The 18,907-nt window shown below is 36.0% G+C and overlaps 1 protein-coding gene across 12 annotated transcripts in view; it reads left to right on the top strand.

Moving 5' to 3' along the window:
• CCDC88A (coiled-coil and HOOK domain protein 88A) overlaps positions 1 to 18,907 on the top strand; it is an 84,739-nt gene that overhangs the window by 25,418 nt on the left and 40,414 nt on the right. For all 12 annotated transcript variants that reach the window (XM_087773873.1, XM_087773872.1, XM_087773870.1 and 9 more), the window contains 9 exons: positions 3,604 to 3,662; positions 4,446 to 4,529; positions 5,096 to 5,236; positions 6,414 to 6,583; positions 10,426 to 10,507; positions 11,140 to 11,298; positions 14,992 to 15,138; positions 16,167 to 16,311; positions 17,097 to 17,281. In XM_087773873.1, coding sequence (XP_087629999.1) covers positions 3,604 to 3,662; positions 4,446 to 4,529; positions 5,096 to 5,236; positions 6,414 to 6,583; positions 10,426 to 10,507; positions 11,140 to 11,298; positions 14,992 to 15,138; positions 16,167 to 16,311; positions 17,097 to 17,281 — 1,172 coding nt within the window. The remainder of the gene's footprint in view (positions 1 to 3,603; positions 3,663 to 4,445; positions 4,530 to 5,095; positions 5,237 to 6,413; positions 6,584 to 10,425; positions 10,508 to 11,139; positions 11,299 to 14,991; positions 15,139 to 16,166; positions 16,312 to 17,096; positions 17,282 to 18,907) is intronic.

Below are 18,907 nucleotides of genomic sequence, written 5' to 3'. Positions count from 1 at the left end.
TTTAAGTTTTTATATGTGTAGATGCTGTAATCTATCATACGCACCAAGAAGTGTGAATGTGGTGTCTTCTTTTCCAAAAGAATAGAATCCATCATGCTTTTGTATTTTGATTCCAGACTTAAGGTTTTCGAAAGACTCTATGGCTTTGCCTGGAGACCAGATTTAGTGGAAAAACAGATTAAAAAAACCTGATCATAGTATTGTTTTTGTAGTGACATTTTTTCGTTCTCTTCAAGATACTGAGACAAAGTATGTCCTAACAATATTTTGTGTAGTGTAAGATGAAATTTTATTAAAAATGCACCACAAAAACCCCCAAAGATAATTTCGTATTCAGTTGTATACATAAAAACCTATGCTTTAGTCATTAAGAAAGCTTCTTCCTGTTTTGGCACCTCAGCTAAGTCTATGTAGCTTCTGTGGTTTGGCAGCTGGAATCTCTGGTCGCGTATGCATTGCTCTCCTGTGGGGATGTTATTGGATTTGTGAGAGAATACAGACGTTACTGCAGCATAGCCCACATATTACAAAAAAATTTGTTGTGTTCGGACAATATTCTTGAAGATGTTTCAGATTCCTGCCTGAGTTCATCATGGAGCCTGAGCTGAACCAGAAGATAGACCTGTTCTTTTGGGTTCCATCCAGAACCTTTCCCCTTTGAAAGTTAGGACTGCTCTTGCTGTGTCAACTTGCAGAGGACCTCATCCCTACAGGGATTTTTAAGCTTTATTTTTTTTCTTCGGTGGGCAAGTGTAGTGAAATCAAACCTCAGTGACCTTTTGAGAGACTTGCTGTGTAAATCTGATTGCATCAAGGTGACCCCCCTGTTGTAAAAGTCAATTTTCTGATCATGATTAGGATTTGGTCCACTAAAGCTTAGGCTGTAGCTGTGATTTTTCTCAGGAGCGTCTCCCAGTTTTTCCCCTTTGTGCTTCTTTGCACTTAAGGAATTAGTAGAGAAATACCAAAAGACGACAAATTGCAGAAGGCAAAGACAGATAAGATTTCAGGAAGAGAAACGTGTTTGACATAAGATTTCAGGAAGAGAAACGTGTTTGACTGTCAGAGGCAGTTGGCTAATCAAGGAGAATGCAGAGAGAATGCTGGATTTGACCTTTGGTAAAAAAGAGGTCGTCAGAGACTTTATCAAGGAACATTTCAGTTGAGTTGGCAGGAAGCCAGTTTGAGAAGGAAACTGGAGGAGAAGAGCTACAGGCTGTGATTGTAAATGTTAAGTTAAATTACAGAGGAAAAGGGGAAGGGAGATAATGAAGAGGTGAATGTTCTTTAACAGGGGAAGAGGAGAGATTAAGACCAGTTCATATTTCTGAGGGAGCAAGCCAGGGGAGGATGGAAGGCTGCAGAGGGTATGAAGGTCAGGGGTAAGAGCGAGTGCAGGGGCGATCAAAGGGTAGGATAGGGTAGGGACAGGGTTCAAGCAGCAAGTTGGAAGGGGTGGAAGAGAATCATCTATTTCTGTATTTGTGATGGAGAGAAAGGAAGAAGAACACACAAGATGGTTGGTAGCAATGGGAAGCTGAGGTTATTCAATATTTTGCCATGTTCCTTCAGGGAATGTGGGGGGGAGACACGGAAACAATATGCAGGTGGGCTTTTAAAAGCCAGTCAAGAGACGCTGAAGCAGTTAGCAAATGAGCATCCAAAGAGGAGTTCAGGGATTGCTTTAAAAAAAAAAGTGTGATGAATTTATTGGGATAAATGAATGTAGGATATAAGATGTTGAGATGGATTCCTTCTCTTACAATATTCTGGTTAATCTTTATTGATTAAGACAGGCAACCAGGTGGAATTCCCCTTCGTTTGCTGAAGTAGCGTGCTTCTGATGAAACATGTTCATTCATGTTTTCTATTTCTGTGTAAAAGACTTCACAACTCAAGTCTTTGGGATACAAGAAATCTGTATAAATGGTTTAAAGATCTCCCATTTGAGTTCGTGTTCTTTGTAACATATCTACTTGACAAACCTCTTTTGAAAAATTTAAATGTTCATTGGGATTATACATATCTCCTTCTAAAAGAAGCAGTTGAGTCAATGTTGAAAAAAGGCTCTCTACTTAATATTATAACGCACAGGGAACTCCTTGAAGCCATGAGGAAGGTGGAGAAGCTTAGCATCTGTCTTTTATCCCTGCTTTATGGCAGCAGGCTTGACTCTTTACTGAAAGCTAGTCAAAATCATTGAGAGTTCTGTATCCCTTTAGGTTTTTTCTTGATTTCTTTTTAATTTCCTCTTTTGATCAAGATTACCTCATATCTAACTTTTTAAGAAGGATTTTACATTTACTTCGCTTACAAAGTACTGTAGTGGATCAAATCAAAGGACAATTTTTCAAGCGCTTGTAAGTGAATGGTTACATCTTTCTTACGTGGGGGTTCATCCAAAATAGACTCAGTTGCCCAATGTAGAAGCTGATTGCAAATTGACATTTTGGGAAGAAGGTCTGGTTGAGTTTTCTTTTAGGTGCTTGTAATCGTCTCATGATCATTGGAGATCATCTGTCATTGCCAACTGAGTCCTTCTAAAAAAAGGGACTTCAGTAACTTCGGTCAGGCTCAAGAATGACTGTGCATACCTTAGTACATGCTGGACGTTCACTGTGGTGTTTGCTGTTTGGACTGAGAGTGAATCTGTTGGTGATGGTAGTAGTTACACCAGCTGTGTTGCAGAGTACAGTTCTGCAGAATAGAGGTCAGATTTCTAGCCAGACCCAGCGTTATTATGTTTGACAGCATAGCTTTTGTCTGGTTAGCTAACAATAAAATAAACTATTGGCTAAAATCCAGAGTATATTGTAGAAAGGATGCTATTAGGACCCTTTTATTCCTAGATAGCCCAATGGCTAGTGTCTTCTGTTTCAGTAAAGTGAAATGATATATGACCATATAGAGTTTAATTCCAACTAGCCTAAGCTATTTTGCCATCCTTAAAGTGTTTGCTCTATGGCATTTATATTCTAGATATAGCATATATTTAGTAGCAGGATGAGGACGTTTTGAGTGTAAAAAGTAAGATACGTCTTTACTAACCTGTAAACAGAGTTCTTTAACTTAAGTTTCTCTAGGAGATTAAGATGCTTGAGGCCAGATTTGGAAATACATTCTGATTTTTAGATGTACGGATAAATACCTAATAGTTTTATAAAATAACTTAAATGAACTTGTCACCTAACTCTTACAGCTTGGGAGTGGCAAATAATTTAAGCACTTTTGTAAATATCTTGAGATACCCGAGATAGCAGTTGACAACTTGATTGTATGTCTCCAAAGCACTTTTGAAAGTTTCGCTCTTAAGTTTTGCTTTATGAAGGGCTGCAATGATGTTGGTTTTTTTTTTTTTTTTTTCCATTTGGAACTACTATGGATGCTAAGCTGTTTGTTAACACTGAAAGTTGGCAGTTAAATGGCAAAAAGGACTAAGTTGAAAGCTGGAAGGATGGGGGTTTCTTCTTTCTGTTTTCTAAACTTGGTTAACATACATTATATGAAAATAATGAGTAAACCTGGTGTTTTCTGAGGGGTAGGGGAAGAAACTCACATTACCATTTTACACCTACCATTTTTTTGTTCTTGTTTTCTTCTTAGAGCCAGGTACTGAAGAAGTAAAAAAACTCCTCCTGCTTTTACTTGGTTGTGCAGTTCAGGTAAGTTTAATTATGTTTACATCTGCATGGAATGGTTTAAGTGTTACCGATCTCTTTTCTTACTATTTTAATACCTGAGTTTGTACATAACTTTGACCTTCCTTCCTCTAGTGGTACTATTGCATTCCTTGAAAACCTGGATATTCTTACGGTTCAAATGGCTACAACTGTACACCTCTTACATTTTATTGTATGAATATAGCAAACTGTGTATGTAGGATTTCTAATAGTTTATTAATTTTAATATTGTTAATTCACCTGATACTGTAAAGAAAGGAAGAAAATGGTAAAGTACTGAAGAATTATCTTGCCGATATATCTCCCTGAAACTGTTTCACGTATTTAAGAAACTTTTTGATGGACTGTTGTTCTTACTAGGAAAGTTGGTACCATTCAGCTCATTAAACTGAAAAAACAGTCAGTCCTATGTTCTTAACAACTTAAATAAGCAACTTGAGTACTAGAGGAGGACACTGAAAAAAATGTCTCTGGAACTCACGGTCATAAAATTTGAATAAGTAGCTATTAAGAAACCTCTTCCTTGCCACATTTCAATAACTGTTTTTTCTTTATCGTTTTATTAGTGTTGAAAGTTGTTATAATTACTGTAACGTGGCATAAACCAAGTATTTATTGGTCAGCAAAATTAGTGAATAGTTTAGTAGTGTGATCATTGTAATGTCAGCTTTATCATTTTTAGCTTTTAGAAATACAAAGGAAGAATGAAAATCCTTGTGATTTTATATATATGTATGTATATAAAATAGATACCTTTATTTTTAGTGTCAGAAAAAAGAAGAATTTATTGAAAGAATCCAAGGTCTGGATTTTGACACTAGAGCAGCTGTTGCAGCCCATATTCAAGAGGTATATTGTTATTTTTGTGCTTTTAATTTTTTTGGAGGTGGAATATCCTATTGTAAGATGATTAATTGCATTTCTGCAAAAGAAAGTAAATCAAATACATGATTTGTATATCTGGTATTTTTAGTAAGCAAAAAATGTTTTCATTTTTTTAACTTGATTCACAAAATATTTCACGATCAAGCTCTTTTGGATTACATTGTTAAAACAGTACCAGGGAGCAAGAATGTTGCTCCAAGAATTTCTTAGAATTACAGCAACTTTAGTTTAATGACATTTTCACGTGCAAATTTATTTATAAAATATAATTCAAATTCCATGTATGTGATATGTAATACATATTATGTCATAGCTGCTGTTTGCTTTTTATTTTGCCAGAAGCACGAGGTACTACTTTCAGGTAGATAAGAAACTATTCCATAACGTACAATTTTATCTGTTTTAAATGTTTTTTCATACCATGTCTAGAGAATTTAACCCGTGGAGTTTCAGCTTTATTTTCTTATGCTGCCTTTCTACTCCTGTAATTTAAAGAGGATGTTTTTTCTCTTCCATTTCATTCCGTGTAGGTAACTCATAATCAGGAAAATGTGTTTGATCTGCAGTGGATGGATGTCATTGTATTGACACAAGAATATGTTGAACCTCTCTTGAAAAATATGGCGTTACATTTGAAAAGACTTATAGATGAAAGAGATGAGCACTCAGAGGTATGGATGTGGTTTGTTGCTTGAGAGAAGTAGAAGAAATAATTTCTGGAAAATGATACAGCTTAACCTTTTTATAGCTAGTAGTTTAATGTATGTTCTGTTAGCATGTTTAAGCAAGGATTCCTTGCTGCCAAAAAGGTGTTTCAGGTAGTTACAGTGTGCATACTAGTTGTTGAATGCTGTGACAAACTAGAAAAGATAATAGCAGATGCTCTTTTTCATGTAACCAGAGTCTGAAACAACTTTGAATAGCATTCATCTGTAGTTGAAAACAGAAAATTCAAAGCTGTATCAGCTGAAGTTTCCAGGAATCCGTAACCCGTCGGTTTGCAAGCCAGTCACTGAAAGATGCCTGTTAAATTACTGTATCCTATTGTACAGCACTGAGTGAACTGGAGCAGAATTCATACTAGGAGAGGAGGTTTTACAAGCTTATCACGAGGAACAATCATTGTACTGTGTGAGAATCGAGAAACAGAAATGTATTTAATAAAAATTTCAAGTTTGAATCATCTTGGTGGTCCCAGATTTGCCGCTCAGTACTGAGTGTGGATATGTTAATGTTGCAATTATTCCAAATATTCCTTTGACAGTTAGCAACTGTCTGTCCAGTTCACAGCCTTGATAAGAGTAAAACAGAAACTTAACTGTGAGGGGAGAGGATGTGTGGTAATCCTTTTTTGCAACGCGAAGGAAAAGTAACTTTAAAACACAAGAGGCCTTCATATTAGGATAACATCTTTATTTATATGATGAAATAGGAATTTCCTATAGGTCTCACGCTTTATTAAGTCGCAAAGGATGCTGCTGCTCGCTAAAGAACACCAGTCTTTAGAGATGTGTATTTATCCTCATGTTCAAGGAATTCATGCCATTTCATTACCCAGTCCATTCTAAGCACTGATAATTTTGTGGACTTAAAAGTCTAAATTTGAGTAGTTTAAAAATAGCCAAATTGTACTGTTAAATAGCTGTGACTATTTGCTTTAGGTATAGAGGTGTATGTAAGGCTTCTAACTTCTTTTATGGCAAAACTTTTCCATTATTCTTGCTTCATTTCAGTCTTTGATTTATTAAGGCATTGAATGTTATTAGGTTCGGACATGTAAATGGTACTTTCAATGCAATTCTGTGCTTTTTTCCTCTCTTTTTTTTTTTTTTTTCTTTAATTTCTTAGACTATCATAGAACTCTCAGAAGAACGGGACTGTCTCCGTTTTCTACCTCACGCATCGGCAGCACAATCACCTTGTGGATCTCCTGGCATGAAACGCACTGAAAGCAGACAGCACCTGTCAGTAGAGCTAGCAGATGCCAAAGCGAAGATAAGAAGGCTTAGGCAAGAGCTGTGAGTACACATAGATTGCAGAAGTGTGTTGAGAGTTGTAGGGTTTTAAAACCCCGTCGATTTCGCGCAATAGTACTACTCTATAGACAAAATCTTCATTCTTTCAAATGTTAAATTGCAGTTTAAAATGCTCTTTTTAGTTATTGCACCTCAGGAAGCATATTTTTAGCATGTAAGCATATTTGTGGACCAGTACGACAAATACAAGTTTTCATCTGTGTTTGTCTTAATTTGTATTATGAATTCTATTGATGTTTTAACCATAAACGTAGTGAAATCGGTGAACTAGTGCTGTTGTAATTTTGTATCTTTGGTACTCTCAATTTTCTGGAAAAACTCTCTGTTTAAGTAATCTCTGGAGCAGGTTACAATACAGTAATGGGCTCTTTGCTCTACCTAAATTGTTTGTCTTTTAGAAATACTCACAGCTAATCTAATGCAGTGTTGCCTTCGTCTTTTTACATATTGCGTCCATATTGTTGTTTCAGAGGCGAGTTCTTTGTGCTTCCTCTGTTGTTCATTATCACTAGCTGAACATCTGACTATGGTTTTAATATACCTGTATTCATACGTGTTTCTAAGAGAATAGCTTTGCAGTTGAGGCAGTTACGGGGTGACACACTCAAGAACAGTTGCATGGGGCAGGCAGGTAGGGACTGGAACCAAGAGCTCTGTGTCCTCACCATTCAGGGATTAGTGGCAAACATCTCCTTTTTAAAAGGAGATAGTGCTGTAGCGATTCCTTATCAGCAGCATGATTAAGTTACCAGTTTCCTGTTGGAAATGTAGTAAGAAACAGTCATCTATGGTTTGTTTATGAAACATTTTAATTTGTTGCAGATAGGAAGAAAAATTATCATTAAAATAATTTCCTGTGTCCCCTCTTTCTGCTTCTTTCTGTGTAGAAGATTCCTTGTCTGCACAACACTTGTTTTCTCCTGCCATTCAATACTGTTCCACTTCTATCTGCCACGCCACTCTACGGAGAAAAATGAAAGAAAGAAAGAAAATTGTGCAAACCAAACTCCACTAAATCTCTTGACCCATTGCAAACCTGGATGCAGTGAAACAGACTTTGAGTTTACTGGCAGGGGGTGGTTATTTATGGCTAAGGAATAAAGTAATTTGTAAAACGAGTAAATTTTATAGCTTGGGTCAGTTATGATTTCTCGCGGTTTCCGACTTGCTACGTTCATGCAGTTAAGGGAGTGCTCTCTTCTCCCCCTGGTGCTGACCCCTTAGCGAAGGGGTACATTCCCCTCCTTCACCTCATCCAAGTACTGTGGAAAAAATCAGTCCAATTATAACAAAGATCTTTGTTTCTTTGTTTTTCATATTCTAATGAAAACCTTTTTTTATCCCTTGTATTTTATGAAGAAAACTAAGTATCAGTGGGTACTGAGTCTTGTCTTCATAGTCTAGGAACAGATCTGAGCAGTAGTGAAGAGTTATTTAAAAAGAACAATAACAGGCCGGTGGAGAATCTGTTTCTCCCTATAGCAATGTGTAATGTTGTTTTAGCAGAGGGAACGATGTGCAGTTTGAACTTAAAATACAAATGTTAAATCTGAAGAGATTCAGTATGTATAGTAACTTGCCTATAGTTTAGAAACAGCATAAAGATTTTTAATCCAGCATATCTCATGGAGAGAGGAGACGGGTAAAATTAAATTAAAAGCTGAAGGTAGCATAAGTCACAATTATCAGCTTGCTGGTCTGCTCTTATCAGAGTCTCTTGATCAGATCATCTCTAGCTGGCTGGATTAAGTATCTGGTTGATTTACTCAGAGGATCCCCTTCCCCCACTACATCTTGGTGTTCATGAAGAATAGAGGACAAAAAGATACGGCTCTTTTTTTCTGATGTCTGTATTATTATGTCTGCTGAAATGAGTCCGCCCAGGATATTCTATAAACAGCTGCACCAAGAAAATTAGTGAAAAAATTGCTGTTATTAGTTTGATTGACAGTTAATAGATAGCCTAAACAGTGAACACTGGTATGTTCTGTATAATTTAGTACAATCCTCTCTAGTCTGTAGCTGAAGCATGCAATTAGGGCAACAGTGATGGCTCCGAACATTTCACATTTTGCACTCTATTTAAATTCAATTCGTAAATAAATTTCCTTTACGCGTAGCAGTGTATTTAAAATACTAGACTTTGATAAATTAACTTCTGTCTGTGGCATTTGGTATTAAATGCTGCATGTATTTGATAAATTTAAAATTAGATTCATTCCAGAGTTGAAAATACTCAGCTTAAAATTTACTTATAATCTGGTTTTGGCAACGAACTTTCATATCTGGTTTAGTATGCACTGCAGCTAATGTAATTTCATACAAAAGGTCTGTAAAGATTATTTTTCTTTGTAGCACCATATACCAACAGTTGGATGCAAAACAGCGATTTGAGGCTTGTAATATAGAAACACACAGGACTTAATATCGAAAATTAGGTGTGCTGTTTCCAGTTGTGGAGTTTCTATGTAGAACAATAATATAGGAATATGAATGTTAATAGAAAGCTTATGGTAATCTAACACAGAATACATTTATATTTCTGTATGGTTTCTGAACACCCATGTAGAGGGAAAGCTTTGATAATCTGCTGTGGACAGGGATGTTGCAGTGAGCTATACATAGATGAACACTTGTATACTTGTAGGCTGTCAAAGACCTTTTTGAAACAATGTATGGTTGCAAAATGATCATTCATTGTGAGATTGGCTCATTTTTAAAAACAACTGTTCTAGTTTTGTTTAAAACATTTTTTGTTAGTATGATTACTTTTAGATTGTATTATACGCTTCAGTCTATTAAATTCTCTTATTTGCCCCTTTTCTATTTGTTTTGTTTCATACTTGTATTCCAAAATATTAAATAATATAGTAACATGTTTGAATATACAGTACATCTTTTAGGGGTATGCAATATTGGATATGGCAGGTTTTTTCAACAGTGAATACTGTTTGTTCTGAGGTGCAATTGAATTTTGAACATGAGGTATTCTGTGTCTTTGAGAGAATCAAATATTTCTCTTGCACTTACTCATTGTTCAAAGAACTCATTTTTTAACAAACTAATTTTTTGAGCACTGAGAAATAAGTGTTAGCTGGAAGTTAAGAATGAGTCCTGTAAGAATTGTAGTATTCTATGTCAAATTGTTTTTATTACAAATTTTTGAATAGACTAAAACGGACACTGCATCGTTTCCATAAAATTAAAATGCATTATGCATTTCATGAAATTATTAAGGTTATTAAGCAGTATCTTCTTTTAATGAGTAAAGGCACCTGAAAACCTTAATTCTTCTCTGTAAGAGAAAGAAAAATACAAAAGTATAAAAGTGCTTTTAAAATTGGCTTTACCTGATCTGTGACAGGATGCGTCATTGTGTGGTTCCCCTGGACAATATTTGGACCTTTTGAAACATACATTTTGAAATTATTCTAAGTTTACTTTTGGATGTCAATCTCCGGGTATGCATTTACGTGTATTGTCTGGGTGTTCTTACCAAAAAAATCCCGTATCCCTTATCACAAAAAATTCCCTTGTTGCACCCTAATGTTTTCTGCCCTGCATAAGATCACTAAGAGATCTTAGTGAACAACACTTTAAAGGACTACGAAAAATCTGACCAAATTTAAAAGATTAGATATAGACTAAAACCTAAAGAATGTCTAAAGCATAATGGCATACCTAAGTTTTACACCCTGATGTCTATGAAATTCTGGAGTAAATAAGGGAAGTCTCGTGAATCTCACTATTTTGTTCTCAAATGAGATGATAATGATCAAGTTCTGCAGTCATGTTTAACTGTGTTCTATGTTTTCTCTTTTAAGCGAGGAAAAGACCGAGCAGTTGCTTGACTGTAAACAAGAACTTGAACAGATGGAAGGCGAACTAAAGAGACTTCAGCAAGAGGTACAGGTTTTGTAAAAATTTCCACCACCAGAAGGATTTTTTTTTTTTTTTAATTAAGTAGTATGCTTTCACGCATTTTTTTATTTTGCCCTCTGAACATGATCTTGCATAATTTATTCCTTTATTTGGTCTAGTATGCTGGAAGAATATTCTGAGTTAGGTTAGTATTTCTTCAATTTTTCTATTTCCACATTAAAGAAATCTACCGCCAACATATCCTGTGAGTGTGCATGTACCGAATTTTTCACAAGAACAATCCACTCAAATTTTGGCTGGTTTTCTTTATACTGTGAGTCTGTGTGTTGATAACGAAGGAAAATATCTGATTCATTTATTATTACGATATGAGTGTATAAAATTATTGGGAGTCACGTGAGAACATTACCTGTAAAAGAAATGTGCTGTTCTGCAATTTACAAACGTGTACATACCTCTCCTTGAAAAAGGCCAGCGCAGTTTTCCTGGAAATACATCATCTGGACTGAGCCTCTAAAATATTTTTTTTGTTGTTTTTTTCTCTACGTTTCTCAGGATTAACTTATGATATCCCTCTACACTACTCTTGATTTAAATAATGAAGCGGCTATGTTATGTATTCTTGCCTTTAATTTCAGTATTTTCTTATTTTCTAGAATATGAATTTACTCTCAGATGCCCGTTCTGCCAGAGTGTATAGAGATGAATTAGATGCTCTTCGTGAGAAGGCAATTCGAGTTGACAAGCTTGAAAGTGAAGTCAGCCGATATAAAGAGAGGCTGCATGATATTGAATTCTACAAAGCTAGAGTGGAGGTATATTAAGAAAAAAAATACTGAATAACCGTCATTTTTTGTTTGCTGTAGCTTTTTCAAAGTTATTTTGATGACTTAAACATTGGGACATGAAAACAGTGTTATACCTTCTTGCTCTGGGATATATGATAGTCAGTCTTTTGTGATAAACTACAGTTTTTAGATAAAAAGTCCGTGTGTCTTAATGCCATGCAGTTTCATGAAGTCAGCGGTATTCACCATACCTCTAAGCTAGCATGACCAGTAGGAGCCTCTGTTTAGGATATATACTATGTATTGAGAAACTCAAGGAGGAATTAATTAAAAAGATGCTTTAAATTTCTTTCTCCTCTTGTGGGTCTCCTAAGAGAAGGCATTTTTCTAAGTAAAGTGTTGGGGAAATAGTGGCTATACACATAAATGAGTATAGGACGACAGCATTCCATGGATAAAATATACTAAAAAAAGATGCACTGACACCAGGCAAGAAAGACTAACAGTTCTGTCATGAATTAGAAGTTTAGGAAACAAATTATCAACATGCAGGATTTTATTAGGCCATCATTCTGTCTGTAAGTGGCACATTTGTTGGGCAAATGCCAAGGTGGCAGAATTTGTGAAAAAAAGAATTACTTGTGGGAGTCAAGACTAATGAAAGTTTAAAGACATTTTCAAGGCGCTCGTTTAAAAAAAAAAAAAAAAAAAAAAAAAGACTCCTAGAAAAGCAGGGAGGACTCTAAATGAATGCTTGTTGGAAAAAATACTATGTTGCCTAGATGTAGTTGTTGAGATACTGGTGTGAAGCCCTTTCTTTAGGGTAAAAATGACCAAAAAGCAAAACCAGGATATTAGGGTAAACTATGACACAGAATATTTTTACATAACTTCATTTAATGTGGCCTCTTGGATTCACAGGCCTGGATGGGATCTCAGGAACTCATTCAGTCCTGCTTTTAAGCAAGGTATTTTTATATACCCACACCACTCCAGATGAAAGCGTGGCATTAATCGGTGCTTTAAGACCTGAGTGATGAAGTGTCTGCAGCCTTTTGTAGCAGCCTTTTTCTTCTCTGAAGACTGTGACATGTCATGTGTCCTCTCTTCTAGCTCTTTGTGCTCTGCAGCCCCAGAGCATTCTGCCTTACAAGGTGTTTTTTCTGTTCTCTGGGTTCTATCTTAATTCCTATCTTTCTTAAAATTGAGTTCCTAGAACTGGATCTCATACTCTATGGCTTTACCAGTTCTGAATACTGTGGAAAAATAACTTCTCTACACCTTCTAATATAGTAACTCCTAAGCAACATCTCAACATTGTGATCTGTGGTAACCTCCAGATTCTCTTCCCACTGAACTGCTGCCTAGGCATGATACAATATCCCCAATATTCTGGTTATCGCATCTGAAAAATGTCGTAATACTAATGAGCAATGATACAGCATCCTCTGGAAAGAGACTTCTTTCTTTGAATGTTTAAAAGTTAAAACCTTTTAATGAATCTATACTTCATGTATCAGAGCATAAAATAGCTACTACTGACAAAAGCTACTGTTGATGAGAGGCGAAAAACTGCAAGGCAAAACCCAAATCTTTCTAAAGTTCAATTGTAGATCCTTCATCCAAAACTTCTAATAATAGCTTTAATCAGAAATAGAGCATATCAACTGACACGGGAGTTATTAGCTTTTTAATGGAAAACGAGATGAATAGTTTTTCCAAGTGAACTGCAGTGTAAAGAAGTTAACAATAGACTGCAGTGAGAGGGAAGGTGCATGGTGCAGGTTAAAACATTGTTAAAAGGGCTTTAGACATTTCTGAAATTTAGAAGAAGTCACGGTTCCCAAGGCTTTTTTTTTTTTTTTTTTTTAAGATTACTTGTTCTTAGCCTTGTTTGTGGCAGTTAATTTTATCATCTTACTATGTAATGTGAAATAATCTGATGAAATTTGTAGAAACTTTCTCAAGATATACTAAACACAGACCTTAACAGCTGTCATTGAAACATCCATTCTTGAGGAGGCTCCAAAGCTGCCTTCTCACGCCGTTTAAAAACAAAGGCTGGTAACTGCTTTCCAGCTTTGGATCTTTTCTCAGTGTTTGACATACTTTAAACAAGATACTGCTATTCAACTTGAGCTCAGTGATAGAGGTCCAGTGCTGTGATTTCTGTTCTCAAATTTCCTCAGAGTTGTTGGCTGTTACCTATATATGATGTAATAGGTTAGCGTACATGGGTCTGTTGGAAAGTCAGGTACTGAGTGGTGAGCATCATCATCAGCCCGCCTGCGTATGAGAACCTTTGTATGTGAGCTACTTGAAAATCGTCTTACGTCAATGACTTTATACTGTGTATATCTACTGCTGTTGTAAGAGGGACTGAAAGCATACGGTTAAAAAAATTGGTAAAGGAAAAGAGGTTAGTGTACAGGGTTTGAAAACAGTGGAAATTTCATTTTCGTAGAATGTTTAAACTAGTAACAAACCTAAAATTTGTTTACATGTTTCATAGCTTGTAAACTATCTGATTTTTCAAGCATGCTTGAATAGAGACAGATGTTAATTAGTTGGTTCTGCTTCATAATAATAATAATAATAATTATTATAAATTAATTTAATATTTGCGTAGGGAGGAGTATGAAGGATAAATATTTATGTATATTCACTGATCTTTTTTCAGATTTTGCAGCTGACTGCGTGCTGAAGTTTGAAAAGTTTTGTCTTTATATCATGAGTAAAATTGCCAATTATATGTTTTTACATATTATTATTTTCATCAGATGCCATTAAAAAAAAATTCTCCATGTACGTAAATCAAAGCTGTTTAGGACCTTTGAATATGGCTGCTTGTGTTTTAAGAACAGACTTGCATTTTCAGCATCAAGTCATGACTTTGGGCTTAAGTAAGTTTGCCCAATGGCCTGTAAACCTAATTATGGACTGTAGAAAATGATTCTCTTAGGTTTTGTTCTCCACTTCCTGCAACCCAAAGATTAGGGAGCTCAATCTGATAATAAGATAAATTATGGGCTGAAAGGAGCATCTACATCCAATCTCCAGGCTCTGACAGGGGCCAATAGTAGATGCTTGGAGGAGAGTAAAAGAACAGGGCGAGCACTTGGTGATCCTTTCCTATTGTGCTCCCCCCAGCCTCCAGCAGTCTCTGCTGAGGAAAATCGTACTCAGAGGTGGTACCTTTGAGCTTTTTGGCCTTCTCTTGCATGAATTAGATACCTTCTCAACACATGTAAGCCTTTTCATCTACACAATCATGTAGCAATAAGCTCCACAATTCAGTTACGTGGTGTGTGAAGTACCTTCTGTTTGTTTTGAGCCTGACGCCTGTAATGTTTATTTGATGTCAGCCTTTTGCTTAGCTGTAATCCATGTATGTGCAATACATCTTTCCAGATCGCATCTCAAATCACAGAGATGTTTATGGTTTGATTGTAATTATGAACACCTTACTTATTCTTAATGGTTTAGGGTCTACTTCATTTCTCTTAAGTTGTGTAAAATTTTCTTTTCATAAAAATTTCCTAAGTTACAGTTACGTGAAGTTGTTGTAAATTTGTTCTTTATAAAAAGTCTGTTACAGCTTCAAATGAATGTTTCAGCATTGGAGCAATGTTTCTAAAACTAGTTACGATATGTATCAAAGTGTGTATGAATAAGGAAATACTTTTGTTTTGAGGGGTTTTTGTTGCTTAATTCTTGCAGGAGTTAAAGGAAGACAATCAAGTGTTGCTAGAAACAAAGACAATGTTGGAAGATCAATTAGAGGGGACCCGAGCCCGTTCTGATAAATTACATGAGTTAGAAAAAGAGAATCTACAATTAAAAGCTAAATTACATGATATGGAGATGGTAAGTGTAAATGGAGGATGACAAAGACAACTGATATGCATTGAATTTCATTTCCATTTTTAATAAAAGAACTTCTAGTCAAAATAGTGGGGGAGAGGAGGAAGGAATGTCTTGATTTACTAACACTTCTCAGATACGGTTTCCTACAGTAGCCTTGGTTCTGCCTGGGGAAGGAAAAATTGCAAAGGCAGTACTCTTCCTGAAGGCAGTACAGTGTTTAATTGGATAGCTAAAATATGATGATAAGAAATAGAGACTCATTAGTAAGAATGATAAGATCAATTTTTTTTATGTGAAGATGGTCTGTTGTCACTTAAATACTTAGATAAAACAGGTTATTCATATTTCAAATTCTGGCAATATAGTGACATATGTATCAAAGGTTATTCCCAAATAATTTCTGTTTTTAACTACTTCTTCTCCAAAAAGTAAATATTCTAAAAATTAAGTCATAATTTGCCTGGGTGGTTTTTTTGTTTGTTTTCCATAAGGGGTGACAGATCATTACCTTCTGTTTACTTTCATTTTCTGCAAAATGTTGAGAATTGCAGCTGCAACTTATTCCTGTTAAAGTCGCATGTGTGGGGAGAGGGGTTTATAAAGAGCCAGGTGAGAGGCTCTCACCATGGACCCAGTCCTGTTACAGCTTTTTGCGTCAAAGTAGTCATATGATAGTTTGGAGAAGGTAAAATTTTGCATCTCTGTCCGTTTGGGTTTTGTGTGTGCTACCAAGCTGTGCTTATTAGGTATACTTTCTTTCCTGATATTTGGAGAGAAGTGAACTTTGAAGAAGAGTAAGTAGTCATTGCCATAGGTTATGAGGAGAAGAGGTTCTTCTCTGCATATTTTTCTATACTGGTTGTTAACATTTCTAAGTTCTCCAAACTTTTGTCTGTTCCTCCCTGTCTCACTGTGTATTAGCAAATCAGAAAATGCACTTTGCATTTCTCTGTGGCATACTAGATACTAAAATATTTTGTGCATGTTGAGACTTATTTTTTTACGTTACACATGAAATAATTTTTAAGGAGCGTGATATGGACAGAAAGAAGATTGAGGAACTCATGGAGGAAAATATGACTTTAGAAATGGCTCAGAAACAAAGTATGGATGAATCATTGCATCTTGGCTGGGAACTTGAACAGATAAATAGGACTACTGAACTTTCTGAAGGTAAACGTATTAATACTTGTAAACTGATAAAATAGAAAGATTGAAAGCTCAGGCTGGACAGCATTAGGAAATTACAGGTCCTTATTTCTGAAGTACAGTCTCTTTTGCCCTCTGGAGAGATGTGACAGTTTGGTTTTGGTTTGATTTTTTCTTTTCTTGTGGTTTGGTGTTGTTTATTGGGGTGGTTTGGGGTTTTTTTTCCCCTCATTCCCATGTAGCCTTGGAGATACAGCCTACATGAAAAGTCTGTTCCGGTGATTCTTGTTCAGTTAAACAGAGGTGTAAAACCCATAAATACCTTGGAGTTACATTGGGTTACCATTCAAACTTCTGTACTCTGCAGTACAGATCATGAGTCGTCTTGCTTTACTATTCTCAAAGTTAAAGTTTGGTTTGTTTGTTATTTAAGGCTTCTCAGAGTAATTGTTTGCAAAGATAGCTGTGGCAAAAATTTTGATTCTTCCAATATAGCGTGCTTGGTCATACGCTGGATTCCATACAAGGGATTTGTGGAAATGTAGAAATATATCCTCAGTTGCAAGAAACAAATCTCTGCTGTGATTAGGAACTGTAGGATGAGTAGAACAGTTCCTTTTATGCATCTGCACTATTATCTCTTGGGTAAGGAGGATGGGTCATTAATCCTAACTAGCTCTATTCACCAAGAGGGCATTGGAGGACTGTCAAAGGCTTCTAAATCCCCTACGTCTAAAAATGCAAAATCCAAGAACTCCAGGTAATAAAGTAACCTTTTTTTTTTCTTAATGGTGTTTTTTCTCTTATAGTGCCACAGAAATCACTTGGTCATGAAGTAAATGAACTGACATCAAGCAGATTACTGAAGCTGGAAATGGAAAACCAAAGTTTGCTGAAGACAGTGGAAGAACTACAAAGTGCAGTGGGTTCTGTAGAAGGCAGTAGTTCAAGGATTCTGAAAATGGAAAAAGAAAACCAAAGACTTAGCAAAAAGGTAATCATGAGTGTATGTCTGAATTGTGTGTGAGTTGCCTAATGTTGCTTGCCATTTTCTTTCTAAAGGGTAACTTTATGAATTGCTGTTATTTTGGGTAAAGTATTACTAGGGTCTAAATGGTGTTACGGTGTCTGTAAGTTTATGGTAAAAAAGAAAACCACCTCAGAGGTATTTTTCTCTTTTTTTAGTTATGCTTTTTATAAGAATGTGGCCATTTTATTCAGAAAGGTCTTATACCAGTGAGGGAAAAAGTATTAACATATTGGGGACACAATGAGTAATGAAAGTGTTTTATGATACTTGAGAACTTTATTTTAATTTTTGTAGTTATTAAGCAGGGGAAAGTATGTGTACATAGGTGAAGACTGACTGATAAGTCTAAGCAGAAAACTTAGTCGTGGTTCCTCATTCATGACTGAGAAAGAAAGAAGATGGGCCAAGGAATTGATGAGGAAGTGAATGAGAGGAGTTTGTCAGATTTATCTGTGCTGATCTACAATAGTTTACTCTCCAAATTATGTATCTCAAATAGAGTAATTTAGTGATACTTAGAGAATAAAAATGGAAAAAAAACAGGGACTAATTACAATGGAGTGAAATGTCTAAAGTTTCTGAAATAGCTTTTACTTCAGCAGATACTTCAGATGTTAGGCTATTCTTAGAGAAGAGTGGGTAAGAGATAATAAAAAAAAAATTGAAAGAAATCCATACTGTATTCCATACTTCTATGCTTTTTCTGAGTTCTTAATAATATGGTATTTTTTGCAGCAGCCTGTGTGCTGCTTTGAGTTTCTGTACAGTACCAGAAGGACAGCTAGGAGGGTACAAAAGAAAGGAACAGGTATATGAAGCAAGCAATAGTAGATCCTTGTGATTGTCTGATACTGTTCTTACCACTTTGGATGTCTGGCAACGTGTGCTTTTTCTCACTTGCCCCTAAAAACTATGTTCTGAACAGTGATCGCTTCAGCCAAAATTGTGAAGTTGAACAAAACGTCTGTTATGAATCCCGTATACATAGTCTACCTCAATCTGGACACGCTTTCTCTTAAAACAAACCGCTAATAGAGAGTCTTATAAATACGAGATACAGTGACCACAGGAACTCCACTCCTGGTGCCCAGTTGGGCAGGCTGTTTGGCTCCCAGGCGGAGGCTGACTGCACCCCTGCTGGGGTGATTGAGCCAGTTACTTCTCCTTTGCAAAAACGAATGGAAGTGCCAATATCCCTGTAAAACACGCATTGGTCTGCTAGGCAAGGGACCAGGAAAATCTGAATTTGAGGGGAAGAGGGAGAATGAAGCAAAAGACTGGTAAAACATTAGTATTCTCATCCTAAGAGAAGGATTTAATTCAGGTACTGACCTAATTGATGCCGTGCTTTTTGCATATTTCCGATCAACGAATTGGTTCACGGAGGAACAAATTCCATTCAACTACCTTTTTGTAATTTTATTTCTCAGGATTACTTAGCAGCAATTTAATGTATAATTCAGATAATTTGTTTCTAAAAGTATTCCCCCTACCTGAGGTCCAAGTTATGTCTGGACTTGTCTAGGATTGGGGAATGTGGACAGTGGAGTTGACATAGAATATAAACTTCCCAGCAGATGATTGTTTAAA

The sequence above is a fragment of the Nipponia nippon genome, unplaced genomic scaffold (genome assembly GCF_047370975.1).
Source record: "Nipponia nippon isolate SJK-2023a ecotype South Korea unplaced genomic scaffold, ASM4737097v1 scaffold_4, whole genome shotgun sequence".
NCBI lineage: Eukaryota > Metazoa > Chordata > Aves > Pelecaniformes > Threskiornithidae > Nipponia > Nipponia nippon.
Note: the sequence above shows the minus strand (reverse complement) of the source record. Positions and strands in the feature narration are given on the sequence as shown.